Source organism: Drosophila miranda, chromosome 3 (assembly GCF_003369915.1).
Source record: "Drosophila miranda strain MSH22 chromosome 3, D.miranda_PacBio2.1, whole genome shotgun sequence".
Lineage (NCBI taxonomy): Eukaryota > Metazoa > Arthropoda > Insecta > Diptera > Drosophilidae > Drosophila > Drosophila miranda.
The window spans coordinates 3485614-3503683 of NC_046676.1; the positions used below are offsets into that span (position 1 = coordinate 3485614).

At 38.5% G+C, this 18070-nt stretch overlaps 1 protein-coding gene across 13 annotated transcripts in view; it reads right to left on the minus strand.

Moving 5' to 3' along the window:
• Positions 1-18052, minus strand: part of LOC108159560 (guanine nucleotide exchange factor DBS) — a 37411-nt gene extending 19359 nt beyond the window's left edge. For 4 of the 13 annotated variants that reach the window (XM_017292991.2, XM_017292988.2, XM_033390662.1 and 1 more), the window contains exons 1-10: positions 17704-18035; positions 12438-12984; positions 12290-12380; positions 11982-12212; positions 11761-11910; positions 11593-11705; positions 10321-10543; positions 9945-10253; positions 9672-9881; positions 2419-2589 (exon numbers count right to left, since the gene is read on the minus strand). In XM_017292991.2, coding sequence (XP_017148480.2) covers positions 2419-2589; positions 9672-9881; positions 9945-10253; positions 10321-10543; positions 11593-11705; positions 11761-11910; positions 11982-12212; positions 12290-12380; positions 12438-12984; positions 17704-17965 — 2307 coding nt within the window. In that variant the 5' untranslated portion in view covers positions 17966-18035. The other 9 variants (XM_017292989.2, XM_017292994.2, XM_033390663.1 and 6 more) reach the window with 9 other exon arrangements.
• Between the last annotated feature and the right edge of the window lie 18 nt (positions 18053-18070).

Here is an 18070-nt window from a genome sequence, read left to right on the forward strand (position 1 = left end):
ATCTATCAGAAAACTCGGTTTATTTCGAAGCGTAAGTAAAAAGTTCAATGTTGTTGCCTAGTAATGCCAAAAGGCTCTTTATTTTAAGCGTATACTAGTTATGTTTTTAATAGAGTGTTTATAATGCTTTGAATTATTATTCATGATCACTACATACTTTTAAAACGTATTGCCAAAATGATAGAAAGGGGATTATCCATAATTCAAGTACGCGTACGAGCATGCAATTCAAAGATAATGTATCTCTGTCCACCGATAGATTTATGTTCTTGCATGCTCGTATCAGAGGAAAGTCACGAACAACGTACGCAGTGTGACCTCCGATTTACCCATCAGCGTTAAATTAGAGAGTTCGACTTGTGACTGTGCTGCTTTTACTACACTTGCTCAACCTTACGTGCGCAGCTTTAACAATGTTAAAACGCCAAACATCAAATGAAAACAAACGTCAACAGCGCGGCGAGTACAGGAGACCAAACATTTTATAATAATAATTACAATAGTTTATGCATAAATATGTGAAAGTGAAAAAGCTACTACAACGCGCGGATCGTTGACAAGAATTAATTATATAATTATGGATAAACTGAAATTAAATTCATTGGTAAAAATATCAGCAGCTGTTGCTTTCTGTAAGGCGATTAACTTTCATCAAATAGTTAGGTTAGGGAGTAATGTGATTCCCGTATCTTGGAGGTGGTGAAAACATGCGGTAAAAGGTGGTGGATGTAAGATCCAAGCATCGTAGCTACTGGTTTCATTACTGCTTTTGCTGAGTGTAATTTATATGAGCACCTGATAGTAATATAACTGACTTTCGATTGTTTGCCTGATTAATAGGTGTACAAATTGCACTTTATGTACAATGTCTGTGTACGAGTGAAACGCTGTTCAAAGCGGACTTTTGAAATGTTGGAAATGTCTTCAGTAGAAAGCTCTAAAAACTATACGTACAACATGTGCGTACACTGGTCAGAACGTGTCGCTTCAATATCAACCTTAAGCTACTTTTGCGATCCACACACAATAAAAAGCGGAACCAAATCGGTCCCAGCATTAATCATCCACCCAGAAGTTCAGAAAAAGGTCTTAATGCGCCAAGTATAGTATGATGGTAGCCTCATTATTCATTTATTTCATGACAGTCGTCAACAGTACATTTGTTGCATGTTGGCGGCGACAGTGACACAGACTTAGAAAAGAGTAAAACATCTGGATGCCTTTTTTATAAGTGCTCCGTTTAGAATTGGCCAAGCAAAACGGTAAATAAAAGTCTATCCAAGCTGCATTCAGATATGTCTTTCCACAGCGTTGAAGACATTGAATCTAGCGCAAATTATTTTCTCTCTCCGGAAAGAAAACCCAACTGTTTAAACAGTTACAGCATGTAATAAAATTAGTTTAGATTGTTACTGCCGCTATCGAGTGCATATATCTGACCCTCCCTGTACAGCCACAAGCCGCGGAATGGAGCGTACGTGCTCATTCATATCTTCAGAGCGTATGCACGTACGTACGTATGTACATATGTATGTATGTATAGCAAGGCACCTAAGACTACCGAACGTGTAACTCCCAACTGAGAAGAACGTTTTTTCGTATACTCGTATACTTCTCGACTGGGTTTGTATTGGCTTATGTAAATGCAAGCCAATGACCGCATCAGAGACCGCCAGTAGTGGTAAGCTCTTGGGCTTCTTGTAGCTATATATGCTGGTTTAAAAGAAAATGCCTTTAAATGGCTGTTGGTGTCATTAAAACGATCGTAATGCTAAATACCAGCAGCGGTTCCACTCAGCTATGATTTGTCCGCAAACAAAATGTAGCGACGCGTCGCAGCGGGTCATTAAACAACCGTGGATGGCGGCTGGCGGTTGCAAGTATCCATCCAGACCTTAAAGCTTTTGTGGACTCGGGCTCTGGGTCGAGTTGAGTCGAGTCGAGTCGACCTCCGAATAGAGAAAAGTGAAATTTTTCGTAGAGGTTTCTTATCATGCAGAGCCAAGTGACTTGGCTCTGTTTCGCCCTGAGCTTTTGTTAAACCAATTTGATGCAAAGAAACAATTGCTCATAGCCGCCAGGCCGAATCTTTTGTATGAGTAGATAAAAAGATCAGTGTGTGAAATTCGCACAATGAACTTGAAACATGTACAACAACTGTGCAACACAAAAGAAAATCTTTAAAGTGGTTACCGTGGAAGTTTCACTTAAATCAAAATGCTAGGTCGGCCTTTACATACCCTGTGTACTGGTAGTACTTTCGTGGTGCTTAAATTTCATTAATATATATACAAAAAATTAACAAATAGAAGATATGTAACCAAATTGTTTTCCAAAGAATTTAGATTTAAGCTATGCACATATGTACATACTAACGCAAGTATTTTTTTCAATACGAATTTAAAGTGTGGTACTTACCTTATTTTGCTTACGGCGGAGTAGGTGTGGTGCCCCTCCGGGGGGTTGTAGAGGAACAGCCGGCTCCGGTGTAACTTGCTGCACAGGTCGCGGGGGTTTCAGTGCTAACTTCTTGAGACTGGCAATTCGCTTGTCGCACATCAAAGACACATCATCAATTCTCTGCAGCACCTGAAGAATAGAATTTATAAACTTATATAAAATATGCTACAAATAATCATTCACGTATTCTGCACGCATTCAGATATATTCATATATAACGAGGGGGAACGTTGTGAGTCGCAGCTAGGGCCGCGACTCTACACTTATACCCGATACTCAGTCAGTATGGCTCCCCTCTGCCAAAGGGAGCATAACGCACGACAAAGATTGTGTGAGAGAGACAGAAAATGAGTATGGGGCGTGGCCACTCAACGAAGCTATAATAATGATGCTATCTGATTCAGATTCTGTGGTCTGCAAGACATGGTCATTCTCTATGATTCTGCTGATTCTGATTTTGTTTGCTCGTATCTTCAAAGTTGAGGATGCCACAGAATTTCTTGTGGCGGCGGAAATGGGCGTAGCCAAATTTTAAAAACCTGATTCTGACTTGATTCAGTGTGATATCACAAGAGTATGGATACAAAATTTCGATTCGTTAGCTTTTATAGTCTTTGAGAACTTGGCGTCAAACAATACGGACGGACGGAAATGCGGACAGACAGACATGGCTCTATCTCACTCGGCTATTGCTGCATATCAAGAATATATATACTTTATGGGGTCGGAAACCCTTCCTTCTGGACGTTACACACATCCATTTTCTGTACAAATCTAATATACCGCTATACTCTTTTTGAGTGTCGGGTATTAAAACTATATAATGCATTTCATAATTAAAAAACTACCTCTATGAAGAAAACTATTTAAACGCTATTTAAAGTCCGGAGAGATAGCGCGCCGCCAGGAAACTTAGATTAGCCAGCCCCATCGGATTTTTACACAATATACGTATAGGCATTTCCATGGAAAAAAATTTGGATAATTTGTGGGTAAAATCAAACCCATTTTTAAGACACATCATTACACGGCGTTTGAATTGTAGGCAGCGAAAATCCCTTCCGTTCTTATGCACTCGTTTTATTCGATATATATTTTGTTTACTTTAAATGTGTACGGGCCACAATGGGGCCTACTTCTGAACGAATATATGTAGATGTTTTTATGATATGAACTGTCTTGTGTAGATTGCTTAGTTTTGTACAATTTTTTTTTTCGATAAGGAACTTCTAATGATTATTTTTACTATAAATAATAACTAAATTAAAAATTCAAAAGTTGGTCTAAATTTTTGCACTTTGTATTCTTCTTCAACCAGGGGTTATTTTTTCCGAACGTTACATCAAAATTGAAAAATAGAAGAAAAAAATAGATCAAGAGTTTGAAGGCTCACATCTCCTAAATTCAACTAAAAATTCGATTTTCGCGGAGATTTTAAAGTCTCTATCAAATTATAAAAATCACTTTTGCCACCGGTTTTCAGATTTTGCACCACTGTGCGGCGGTTCCGTGCGACATCATGGAAATGCTCTTATTCTAGTTTTACTCTGTACTCTGGTTACAATACTTATTCTTTGCCTAACTGCATATTATTTTCGTTTTAATATGTAAATATAAAGTGAAAAGAATCAAAACGTATCAACACACATTGCAGCTCCCACTACCTCCAAAATAGCGGATAGGATTAATGATAAAAGAGGGCGAGAGAATGAGCGAACTCACGGGCGAGATAGATGTGATCAAAACTTAAACTGATTTTATACGAGTATAGCCTTTATTTGTACATTTATCCTGTACATTTTATTGTACAATACAAGTGTCTCTCGCTTTCATGGGACCTCGCTAACCCTTGCCACAGTTCATTGATTACACTTAAGACGCAGAATTCAGTTGAAGAGCATGTGATTTTCTTTTCCATTGGTTCAGAGAAAACCTTTTTAGTGTAACGGAAAGAAAAACTTTTTTAGAAAGTCACCCGCACGGAAGATGAACCATTTCTTGAGGCAGCTGAAAATAGACAATAAAACACAAAAGGTTTTGGATTTTCAGCGATTCTAATGCTTACGAATAATTGCCCTGTAACCAAGACACAATCCGGCTTCTAACTTAAAATCTAATATGGGCTTTCTCATAAAAAATTCATCAGATAATTTACTTTTACCAAACTCTTAACATTTTGACGATATGTTTATTAGTTCTGATTTCAGATTAATGATTAGTTCACTTGCTGGTACCTTGCTTGCATCTGCATTGATATTTTTCCGGGCTCTTGTTTAATTTGTCTAGGACGCCATTATTGCACAACGCTTTTTGAACGGGGATTGCAGTAAAGTTGCGGTGTTATGCCGTTTGACATTTTACGTAATTGCGCCAAGGCGACCCCACTTTGTCTATATCCACGTCCACTTTCGCTTTCACCTGAGCCGGGCTTTTATCAAAAATGCTTGAGCGCATCTTCAACTTGCCGAAGGCACAAGCTTCGATGTACATGATGCTGACACAGCACTGAGCTAACCAGTTTTTAACAATTTGAAATTTACCGAAAGTCCAGTCAAATAATGTAATTTAACATTTTCCTACTAAACATTTTGTAGCCTTTCGAGTACATTGGTTAAGTTTAATTTATTTGGCCAGGGTTCCCATAAACTTTCTGTTGTTTTGGCAGGATGGTCAACGCGTTATTGAACTTCAACAACCTCTTTGGGTTGCACAACCACCAGCTGTGAAAGAGACTTCCGTTGACCTCCTCTTATGCAAGATGCCATCGATGAACGCGCTTGTTTTAGCCGTTTTTGCGAATGATTTTCAGATTAAACCAAATTTAAATTAACATAGATGTTACAATTGGTAAACAAATTTATTATTGTTCCTCTCGTTGTCGAATGCTGGTGCGTGATGTTTTTACCAACTTTTTTTAGATCAATCTGCATTTCCTTCCCATCAAGGACGTCGATTTTTCAAACTGATTAAACATGCTTAGAAAGCGGCCTAGCGAGCTTGGAAAAATGGGTCAGGTTTAATGTGCTTACAGTTAAATAACTGGTAGAAAGAAAACTGGTTTGCATGGCCTATTTCATGCATACTTGGACAGGCCTTTCTGGAACAAAAAAAGAGAGAAACCCGCGCAAGAGTGGCCTTCCCGACTCATGACTGTTCAAACAATTTGGAATCTGTATCTCTAAACGTCTTTAGAGACTGTCTTGCCTCACAAGGATATGACCTAATACAATTATTTTAAAATGTTCTTTTTATGTAATAAAATGCGATTTAGTAATTTCTTCGTATTATGCATATTGCCTTAAACTACAGGAAACCAGTTTGAAAACTAGAGAATACGTCTTTCAACTACAATTTAACGAAACAAGTTTGACGGCATAGCAATGCAACTTGAAAGAAAGAAAGAAGTTGAACTACCTGAATCTATTGGTTCCATTGATTTTATTAATTGAAGAAGATATTTTTAAGAAATAAACTAAACAAAATGTATACCTGTCTCATTTTATATTTTATTCGCTGGAGACAAATCTGCTGCTTGCCAAACAGACATACGGTCGACCCAGCTGCTTCTCTGATCATATGTTTCTTTTGTGCGTTTCAATTATCTGGTCAAAAAAGTAAGATACCTTCTACAAGAGTATAAGAAGAGTACAAAATAGTCCAGTCCAGTCACTTGTGCGAATGGGCGGGTTGAGAGCAACGAAACGTCTTTTTTTATATGGGACAGAAGCAGTTGCCTTGGGTACCCATGCCATGATTTAATCTAAGTAAACCGAATGACGAATTGCAGCATCAACAGACCAGATCAAAATCAAGAAAATACGTGAAAAAAACGGCATTCAAAGCAGTGCACTTATGTATAGCCATTTTACTAAGGTATGCATACTTATGCATTTCTTATGAGAATGGTAGTCAATATATGTATGTAAACATATACAGTAGCGGACAGTGAAATGTGGAGAGTAAAAAGAAGTATTTGTTTTTGGTTTTATCAAGTTTTGGAGTGTTTCTTAAGAAAAAAGCTTATTTAACTAAGTAAACAATATAAAAGTCTACCAAAACATGCCTACAGTTAATAAATTAATAAATCGTAGCACAATAAAATAACAAAGTTTAAAAAAATATTTCTAACAAATCTTGCACGGAGCCAAGGAATGGAATCAGAATGGTCCTAGAAGATGAGGGCGTCAGAATATGGAAAGTGCTCCTCATTAGCCGGTCTGAGGTTTTACTCTGAAATTTGTTTCGACGTGACCGAGTTCACCTACTCGTCAATTAGAGCCAGATACCTAACTCCATAATAAAAAAAAACGAGGTGGAACGTTGTGAGTTGCTGCGGACACCGCAACTCTACAGTTATACCCGATACTAAGTCAGTATGGCTCTCTCCGGCAGACGCCGCTAATATTGAACGACACGACAAAGAGTGCGTGCGAGAGAGACAGAAAATCAGTCTGAGCGTGACGTCGGGGGCTGCGTAGCCACTGCAAATTGATTTGTTCCTTTTGGCTACAAAAATGATCCGATCTGGTCCAGATTCAGCAATCTGATAGATATGGTCATTATCTATGATTCTGCGTTTTTAGTTTTCTCGAATGTGCAATATTGTGGATGCAACAGATTTTCGTCCTTTGTGGGGGCGGAAGGGGGTGGGGCGAAATTCTGAGATATACGTTTTGTAGTGAGATCTTACAGAAGTGCGGATATCAAATTTGGTTACTCTAGCCTTAATAGTCTCTGAGATTTGTGGATGCCCCAGATTTTCGTCCTTTGCGGGGGCGGAAGGGGGTGTGGCGAAATTTGGACACGAAACGGTCAAGGTCCGATATCACAGGAGTGTGGATACCAAATTTGGTTGCTCTGGCTCTTATAGGTTCTGAGATCCTTGAACTCATATTTTGCAATTGGCAAAACCGACTATGAAACCTGTGTGTTAGAGAGAGACAGAGCGAGAAAGAATGAAATTGTTTTCTTGATTCTGGCTATAATAATTATACGATCTGGTTGAGATTTTACACTCTAGAACATATAGTATCTTTAAAAATGTAGATGCCACAGATTTTCGTCCTTTGTGGGGGCGGAAGTGGGCGGGGCAAAGTTTTGAAATATTTTTGTAGCAGTGACATATCACAGATGTCTGGATCCAAAACATCGTTGCTCTAGCTCTTATAGTCTTTGAGCACTAGGCGCTGAAGGGGACGGACGGACGGACGGACGGACAGACGGACAGACAGACAGGGCTCAATCGACTCGGCTATTGATGCTGATCAAGAATATATATACTTTATGGGGTCGGAAACGATTCCTTCTGGACGTTACACACATCCACTTTTACCACAAATCTAATATACCCCAATACTCATTTTGAGTATCGGGTATAAAAACCATCCCCACCCAGACCATCCTGTTGCCTCCCTGCCACATCGTTCGTTTAAGTCACGCCGACTTTCCGACGATTATATATCATACTTTCCCAAACAGGTTTATCTTAGATTCATTAAAAAAATTACGTTTCTCCAGTCATTTACAGTCCAAGTTTCGCATTTTTAGTGCCAAAAGTAATATTTTTGCTGGCCGCCGACCGTTAGGTCCTGTCTCCTGATCATGCCACAGTGAAGTTTTGGTGCTAATATCGGTAACTATGCCAACGGTACAACGTTACAATGGTAACTTATGCCATTTTGAATCGATTTTCGATGCTCAAGCGTTAAAGAATACGATCCAACTTGTATGGTCCTTTGGGGTGGTCTTCTTCTTACTTCCTGAGACGGATGGTCGTTTTACCGGACCGCGTTTTTCGATATTCTTTATAAAATTGTTAAAGAAGAAAGCTTACTCATCCCTGGTTTCGTGCTAATAGTGCCAAGACTAATGTCATCTGACTGCAATTTTTGACAACTTAAATTTTTTGTTTTAGCTTTTTCCTTTTTTATATGAAAAAAACGGTAATTAACAGCTAATGAATGTACATATATATAAAATAAATTGTTTCCCGACAGACTTTTAAGATTTTGAATTCGCGCTGTCGATTAAAGATTAGTTAATATAAGGCATTAAAGTACAGACAACTACAAGATGGAAAATTATTTATAACTTTATAATTTTTTCTTCAAAATACCGTTCACCATATACAATAGCTTAATGATCGGCGAATTGATACAAAATTCTAGAATACGCAATTTTTGCGCTAAAACACGATTCTCGAAAGTTTGAGTTAAACTTCAAGCTCTATTTGATCAACCTTTTTGCAATGAAAGAAATCTTTATAAATCGTTTTAGAAACAAACCCTAAACAATAGTGCAAATTATCGATATTAAACCAGCCCTGACGTCGAAGAGTCGCGACACTATACTACCCGGTGGTTGTCAATATGCAATTCTATAATTTATGCCACTTTTTCAATTTTTTCCCGCAGTCCGCCATCCTCTTTCCACCTATTAAGAAACATTCTTACTGTTAATATACCGCACCGCCACGCAAAGGTTTCTGCCATTACTATACCCAATACTAAGTCAGTATAGGTCCACTCCGCCAGAGGGCACACATTATGCGCGACAAAGTATGTGTGAGAGGGGGACAGAAAACGCATGTGGCCACACTACGAAGCTACTGAAACTTAATTTTTTCCGTCTGACTATAATAATGATCTAATTTAGATTCTGCAGTCAGGAGGAATCTGCGATTTTGGTTTTCTCGTATCTTAAAAATTGTGGATGCCAAAGATTTTCGCTCTTTGTGGGGGCGGAAGGGGGCGTGTCGAAGTTTTGAAATACACTTGTAACAGTGACATATCACAGAAGTCTGGATACAAAATGTCGTCGTAGCTCTTATAGTCTCTGAGCGCGCGGCGCTCACAGGGACGGACAGACGGACGGACGGACGGACAGACAGAAATGGCTCTATCGCCTCGGCTATTAATGCTGATCAAGAGTATATATCATTTATGGGGTCGGAAACGCTTCTTTCTGGATGTTGCACACATCCACTTTCCGTACAAATCTAATATATCCTAATACCGGGATAATTATATCGGGTATCAAAATGCACATCTCGTATTCTTTTGAATGGCACAATGCGTGTATCCACAAAAACCGTAAACAATCATCGCAATACAAATTTCACGATGTACTTTAATTTTAGTCAGCATGATAAAATTTTGATTTGTAATCAAACAAAATTATAATCTTTTTAATGGATCCACTGATCCACTCACCTGTGATACGAGAGCTTTGGTCTCAGGAGTAGTGCTATCAAGGAAAATTTTTTTAAATTCACTTGGACTAGATAATTTAAATTCAGAAGCAGAAGCGATGAAAGCTTGTATCTCGTGTAGACTCTGCTCGGCCAAATCTGCTGATACTGAGCACTTTTCGATGCGTTGGGAAGCCAACAACTCCACACCATTGGCGCACCACTGATTAGCCTTCATAAAGGGAATGGGAACGTCAGTAGAAAAACTTTATAAAAGCAATCTAGCAATGCTTACCTTTTCAACTCTCTCCATTAGTTCGCTATTTTTGGCCAGGATATCCAACCTTTTGGTTAGACGCATGCCAATTACGTCGCGAACGCGCTGGAGCTCATCACATTTGGGCTGAACGACCTCCCAGGGGTAAACTCCGCGTGAGCCTATCAACTGCTGTCCGGCATGCACAACTTCTTCGATACGCTCAACGTCAGTCCTGATCATTGCTTGAAAGTACTCGGTTTCTTGTATCAGCATAGCAACACGTTCCACGCTCTCGCCAATTTCAGTCATTTCAGCAATCGCCTTAAGATGCCCATCGAATAGGTTCTATAGGAGGGGTTCAGAATAATGAGGAACAGTTTTGATAAGACTGCATCATGGCACTGCACCATACCTGCAGATCGCGAAACCCCTGCTCGAACATCCGCAGACGCAGACACTGTTCCAGGCGATTGCGGTGCGTTCGCCAGAACTCATCGAAGCGTCGCTCAGTCTCCTCCAGCTGCACGAGTAGTCTACGGTAATCGCGACAATCATCATAATGTTGGGGTTTTTTAAATGTATATTGTTGATGATAAATAATTTGCTGACGGTGCATCGGCTGCCCTGCACTGGATCTGCACGTCGGGTTGTTGGTAGGCGAACAGTGCATTGAGTTCATTTGATTTTGAAATATTATTTTGTTATGTTACATATGTATGCACCCGTGCGCACGTTGGGAAAGACAAAAGACGACAACAACTTTGATAAGCGAGATGGGTGACACTTAAATGAGCTTTAAGACATTTGATCAGTTGTTTAAATGCACACTAATGTATATGTGTTGGTGCTGTTGGTGAATTGAGTGAATAAATGGGTGCCAATTTAAAATTCTAATGCTGCTAGTGATTATGTCCAGGATGTCTGAAGGTTGATATTATTCATATATATGTATGTACATATTTTATTGAGACAATTATGTCGGGTTGGACGGTGGTCAATCCGCTTGAACACTGGGATTCTCGAGACCATCTGTAGTAGAGCTAATTTGCTTAACGCTTCCTTGACCGGAAATGCTACATTATTTGAATTGGACATTATTGAAAATGCATCTTGATGTCGACAAAGCAAACAATCCGCAACTATAGCGTTCTAAGTTGTATTTATCATAAAATTTTTGTTATATCGTCTACTAAAAAAAAGCACAAACAATTATATATATATCCATGCAATGGCAACGAGAAGCACTATTTGCACTAATTGATTACAGGATTAAAATTCATCTAAAATCATAACTAGTAACAAATGTATACATCAATGCTGCAAACCCATTTTAGAAAAGTTAGTACTCTGTCACTAAATGTTATTTTTCAATGAATGTATTTCAAATATTTGATGTATTATTGTCGACATCTTTTGAATTCTTAAATGCCTAATGATTCAAACATAAAGAATATCAAATAATTGGATCTAGTTTTCAAACATGCCCCTTAACTGAATATCTTACTTTCTTAAATTATGAGAATACAAAACCAGTGCAGAGCTTTAAAACCGAATTTACTTGGAGTTAGTTGTAAACATTTAGTTTTAGTTGTTAGAACACAAACAAGATTTTCAAAATATATTAAAATCGTTAAGTCGAATTATTATTCTTGTTAGTACATATTTTGAAATTCTGATTACAAACCTTTCTATGGCACTAACGTTACCGGTGCGCTCAGAGAATTCCTTATACTCATCAATTAACTTAATGTTGTCAAGAAGGGACTCTCCGTGCTTAGATGCAGAAAGTATTTCCTCCTAGGTGAATACACAAATGACAAACAAATAAAAAACAAAAAGGACTGAAACTGACCTTTAAGCGGGTATAGTCTGACCCTTGAACTTCTAATAGATTTTTTGTGGCCTCTACTGAATTAGGAAACTCAGTATCGTGTATATTTGTAATAAATATATCCAGTTCAGCAGAAACTTGGTGTGTTAGGCTCGAAAACTTTTCAAGCGACTGTAAAGTAAAACAAAAAAAAAAAACCTATATGTATGCATGTACATATATACTGGAAATAAAATACATACAATTCTTTGTTGTATCCACTCGTGATGAGAGTAGATCAAAACGCCTCCCATATCGGGTGTTAATTGGCTAGCATCGACAAACTCATGCAGATCAGAAAGAGCCGAGCACACAACCAGTCGAAATCTATATTCATCTTTGGAAAATTTCGTGCTTACTTCTGATATAGCTTTTTGAAAGAGCCCCGACGGACGAAGCACATATACTACATGAATAATACCCGGAAAATAAATCTAGAAATGAATAACGATATTTTCAATTTCTGAGTCTATCTTGAGCTGGTTTAAAGCAGTCCGTGCTAGTTAATTACCGAGATTCTTTGCAAAACAGTCTTCACCGAAGTCCACCTGTCCTTTCGTCGATCCACAATTAAATGAAACCCAAGATCAGCGTCTTGCAATCTGAAATATAAAATGTAACTAAACAACAGCCCAGAGTCAGCAATCACTGGTACTTACGACGGTACTGAACTGAGATACAAAATTAGCTTTTGGTAATCTGCTTCTTCTAACAAATTAAAATTATTGTTATCTGGAAAAATTATTAGCGGGCACCCCTCCTGCGAGCGTCCACCAGTGATGATAGCATGTTGTGGGTGTAACAGATCTGCCACATCGGCAATGTTCAGCACGCCCTCGCCGTTCATGGCAGCTGCCACTTGGGCTGGATTAATGTGTTCCACAAGGGAGTTTATAAGTTCCGATGGACGCTGAGCGCTCAACGCGTCTGTTGCGTAGAACACACCTTGTGTGTTGACAGATGTGGCGGAAATGCTACTGAACGTTGACGTCGTGAAGTGCATGGGATCTATGGCTGCTTGATCTTGATGTGCCGGGGAATTGTTGAGCGACTGAAAAAAAGCCGTCTGTATGGATGCACCACTGCTGATCGAAATTTGGGAGTCAATCATGTGCTGGCTAAGCTTTGCCTGCTGACGCGACTGTGTTTGAGAAGTGCCCACCACTTTTTCCTGTGATTCAGTCGGCTGGCTTCCGACATCATTACCTGTGTTTCATTGACAAAACAGAATATAATTAGTTCATTTGTTATATCGTTTAATACCAAAGTTCGATTTGAACTATAACTAGTCGAATATTTCTGAATAAGGATAAGGCCAATTATGCTATTAAATAAACATTCTTGGTACTAACCAAGTATTTACGTTTCAAAGTATGTATAGTTTTTCTAAACTTAATTTTAAAGCTGATAGATTTAAGTTCAATAATAAAGATATGAATCTGCATACGCTAGGTAGAAATTACTCATAATGTCGACTGCATAGACCTTTGTTATAACGTAAGGATCCTTACCATATAGCCATATATATCCTTCAAGTTTTCACAATTTATGTACCCTAGTAGAGATATTAGGATTTTTACCTGATGTTTGCAACGCACAAAGGATAGGCAAAATACCATTAGGGATGCATACATATATGTACATATGTATGTATATATTCATATGTATAAATAATCTAAATCAGGATGTTGAGCCGAGTCGATCTAGCCACTTCCCTCCGCCTGTCTGCTTTTATGCGCAAGTATCTGGTTTACCAAATGCTTCGGATTATTTTTAAAACTATTATATTCAATTAACCGCATCTGTATGTACACAGTATGTACAAGTATGTACATACTTGACTCATACATAGCGGTCAAATATAACTTATATATGTATGTATGTATGTAACTGTGGTCTGATAATAGAATAAACATTATGCATAATACCGATAAGTTGTAAATCGTCTGTGATTCAATTAGCTGCAAATGCCAGCTGTGAAAGACTCGCATCCCTTATTTTCATGTCGATCATAATTTATGTACATTTTACATAAAAAAAACTATTTGTGAAAACACCGGCGTATATTAAATTATGTACAAATATGGAACTACAAATGGGGTTTGTGGTTTACCTCCAGGCGTCTACCGTTTTCTTAAGTCGCGTAAAACCGTCAGATTAATAAAACTTAAATATATTATTTTTACTATCCTAATGCACTAGCTAGTGAACCTGTTGAACAGCTCCGTCTGCATAATGCACGTCAGGGCATGTACCACGCTGCGTACTCCACGCTCCACATCCAAAATCCAAAATAAAAATTTGGGGCGCTTCCAAGCCGTTGTTGCAACGCAATGTTTCAGCTGTTTTTGTGGCAAAAATATCCTATTTCGAAGGCAGCGAATCGATTTCTTTGAGATTTTTTTTTGTTTCACAATATTTACATTTGCTCAATGCATTACATGGCAACTACACATTTTTTACATAAGGGGAGGAAAAAGGAGGGTATAGACAAAAGGCAACACGGCCCAGAAAATGCAACGCAGGCAACGTAAAAGCCACCCCTTCTGCCGAACATACCTTGAAGACAAGGTATATTGTCCTCACAAGCGAGGTGAGGTTTGTACGAACCTTGCAATTTATCTTGGCTGTTTTTGCATGTTGTCCATACCCCCATTCTATAAGCCATTCAAAATTACGACTAATGTTATCGTTTCGGAGAGATCAGCAGTGTGACCGTCTGACCCTCAGAAATATACCGTACATATACCGATGAAAAAATGAACTTAAGAATACTAGTAGCACAGTAGTATGTTTATTTGAGTTAGCTATATAACCGACAAATTTTAATGAAACGGATTGTTTAAATTTCGACTGAGACTAATATTAACAGCTATATTTAATCAATGGCATTTGCATAAACAGATTTATATTTTATTTAAAATACCAAGATAACCCAGCCCGTTAGCTAGGTCTAATTTCATACCGCTTTAAAAATTAATGGAGTAGACTAGATTCTTACGTTTCTACTGTTCGTATTTCGGATTGAGGAGCGTAGAATTTGTATGCTCTTCCAAACAACACCGAGAGACTGACTATTTTGTATTAAAAATAATCGGCTGGATACAGAATACAGCCGTTCGTTACACTGCCCTCCTCCACCTTAGCTTTCGTCTCGAATAAGCTCCTAGCCGGTTCCATGGTAAGCTTCAGTTATCTTTCTTTTGAACGTGATACATTAGATCATTAATTCGTTCTATGATTGTATAAGGACCCTGCCAATTTGTGCGTAGCTTCGGAGATAATACTTTCTTCCTTTGTGGATTATAAAACAGATAAAACGCCTTCAGATCTTTGTTCTATCACTCATTAATTGGATGGGACTTCTTCTGAATTTGTGAATCTCGATCAACTGGTCTCTTCTATCACCATCATTGGTAGTTCCATTAAAAGTTGGGGTTACGCCGAATTTCAAATCAGCCGGAAGCCTTAAATCGTTCCCAAATATTGCCGCCGCCGGAGTGGTCGCTGTCGTATCCTGCTTTCCGGTGCGATATGCCATTAAAAATATTGGAATAAGCTGATCCCAATTTTTCTGATTTGCATCGACGACCTTCCAAAGATGCTCTTCTAAGGTTCTGTTAAAACGTTCCACCATTCCACCGGATTGAGGGTGAAGTGGTGTCGTACGTGTTTTGCCACTTGCTAAAATAATCAATTATCACGAGCACATATTTATTTTCACTGTTCCTGGTTGGGAATGGGCCTGTTATATCCACTGCAAACCTCTCACACGGTGCTCCTGAATTGCGCTGCAGCATTTTTCCGTGACTTCTTGTAGATAGTCTTTTGGCCATAGCACAACGATCACATCTGCAGATCCAACAAGTTACTGACTACTGGAAACCAATACGATAGAATCGATTTTTAATCTTCTCGATTGTTCTGTTGCCCAAATGTCCGCCACTACATTATGGTACTCTTCTCCGATTCGATTCTTTGTTAATAACAGATAGACGATAGAAGATTTCTATGGTTTTCTTAATCTCACTCTCCCATGCTCGGTATAGACATCCGTTTTTGAGGTGTATGCTTTGCCACTGAACAGTGTATGCCTTTGCGCCAGGACTTTTATCTGTCATCTTCCCCCGAGTTGGCCTTCTATTATGTTTTTGGCCCTCTACAAGTATTGCGAGGTCTTCATCATCACCTTGATCTGTGTTACCTTGATGTGTTTTGAAAACGCCAAATGTCGTTGTGCCAACAAAACTAGATGTAGCGAATTTCGGTTTGGCCGTAGTCATATTGTTGATAGAAACAATCAATTCAAATTGAAGGAAATGGTTCTCGAGCCGATCTTCGAGACGATTTTCCACTCGCCGTCTGATCTCTTCATCCCGACGCTGCACTGCTTTTGAGTTCTCCTGGAGTTTCTTTCTTCCGGAATGGGGGAGACTTTATTTCACAAAGAATAGTCAAAAATACAAAGAATCCCATTGTCGGCCTACTGGATTTCCCATTCGATACAATATAAAATATCAGCCGATTTACAAAAAAAAAGAATTTTCTATGACTAGAGTCAATAAAATTTCAACTTTTTGAGATTGGTCGAATATTGAAAACAATTAGTTCTATGACAGATATATGTGTTTATGTAGTGATTTTTGGCTGAATCACAGTTTTTCACAGCTTCTCTAGCTGTTTTAGTCTTTAAGGGATGTATCCTAGTAAAGTATTGAAGTGCTTCATCAAAGACTATAAAATATTAACATATTGCATCAGAAACAAATTCCATTTAAATTCCGATTCAGGTTCGGGCGGAAGGGTACTGTTCAATTTCTCAATTTCAATTGTCATTTTTTCTAGGCTTCGCCTGCGGCAGTGCTGTGTTCTTTGCTTCGTTTGTTCGTCGATGGCGTGGGCAGCTGAGTCGGTCTATTTTGGTTCTCTGAATCTAATAATAAAATACACAGTCTTTAGCGACGCTCACCGGGGACTGCTGTACCGAGGTTCGTGACTCGGTTTGGTCGCAAGAAACCAAAAACAATATTCAACGCATGACCCAGTAAATTGATGCTCAAGAACTCGTGCCCATGACAATAAAATGTCTGGTCATTTATTATAGAATACGTGTGATTATACATTGAATTATTGCCATCCCGCTTTGAACCATTCGCTTGTGCACTGGAATCAAGCAGCAGTGCACTTGTACGCATCAGCCAGGCTCCGGTTTTTGCTTTTACAAATATTTCCTGTTTCCTGCCACACTTAAATGTTGGTCCAACAAATTAATCTTTTGGCCATGCTGTTACTCAAAGCTCGCCAGACAGGTTCAATACACCGGTGTCTCGATCTTCTTGAATCGCGCACTTTCTGCCGTCTTTATGCTTCAAAACAAGCAATTTAAAAAATAGTAATTTTTATTACGCTGTATATTTTTGATGCAACCAGATCAGCTGTTTTTTTTTTTGCCAGAATCGATGAGAAAATGAAACATATCATTACCAAAAATCTGTGATAACGGGAGCACCCAAAAACGAAACTTTTGGCTGAAAACGTAATCCGCAAAAGTAAGTAAAACGGAAGCCTTTCTTTATTGCCCAAGTCATTGACTAGGAGACGAAGCCGAGTACACAGCTCTGCCGCAGTTAGAGACGATGCATAGGATAAAATAAATTGAAACCCCACGCGAGGGTAAAAAACCCCGCCGTTGAAAATGTCTTGGATTTTTGGATCCGTATGCATCATCTTGGTAATTGTATAGCTTTTGGCTTCATTTAATTATGATAAATCTTTGCCAATATAAATGCAGAAACATGTACATATTTATGTATGTATGTTAGCTTGGAAAATGCAATATCTTTATCAGTTTCAAAAAAAGGGAAAAATCAATAATATTACATTTGTAGTGGCTTTTGTGCCCTTGAATTTAATAATGATACCTACCACATGATTCGGATACGACTGAGCAGCTGGATTGACTCATAGTTTTTTTTAAGAATTTTTCTTTTTGACGTAGCGGGCTTCCTGGTTGTCCAGAGATAGACGCCGCTCCGTGAATGACTTTTCCATTGCTCCATTCGCTGCCATCAGTTTCGACGGCCTTAGAAGCACTACGTTTAAAGTGCTCAAGGAAACTCTCAATTTGTATTTCAATTGAATGGCACGGCGAGTTTTCCATTACAGAATCCTTCTTCTGTACAAACATATGTACGTATCTTTGTATAAATTTAGTTTTTTGTTAAGTTTTAGCTTTGGTTTCACAAATTCACAAATTGTAAAATCAACAATATTGATCAAAAAAGACATGACA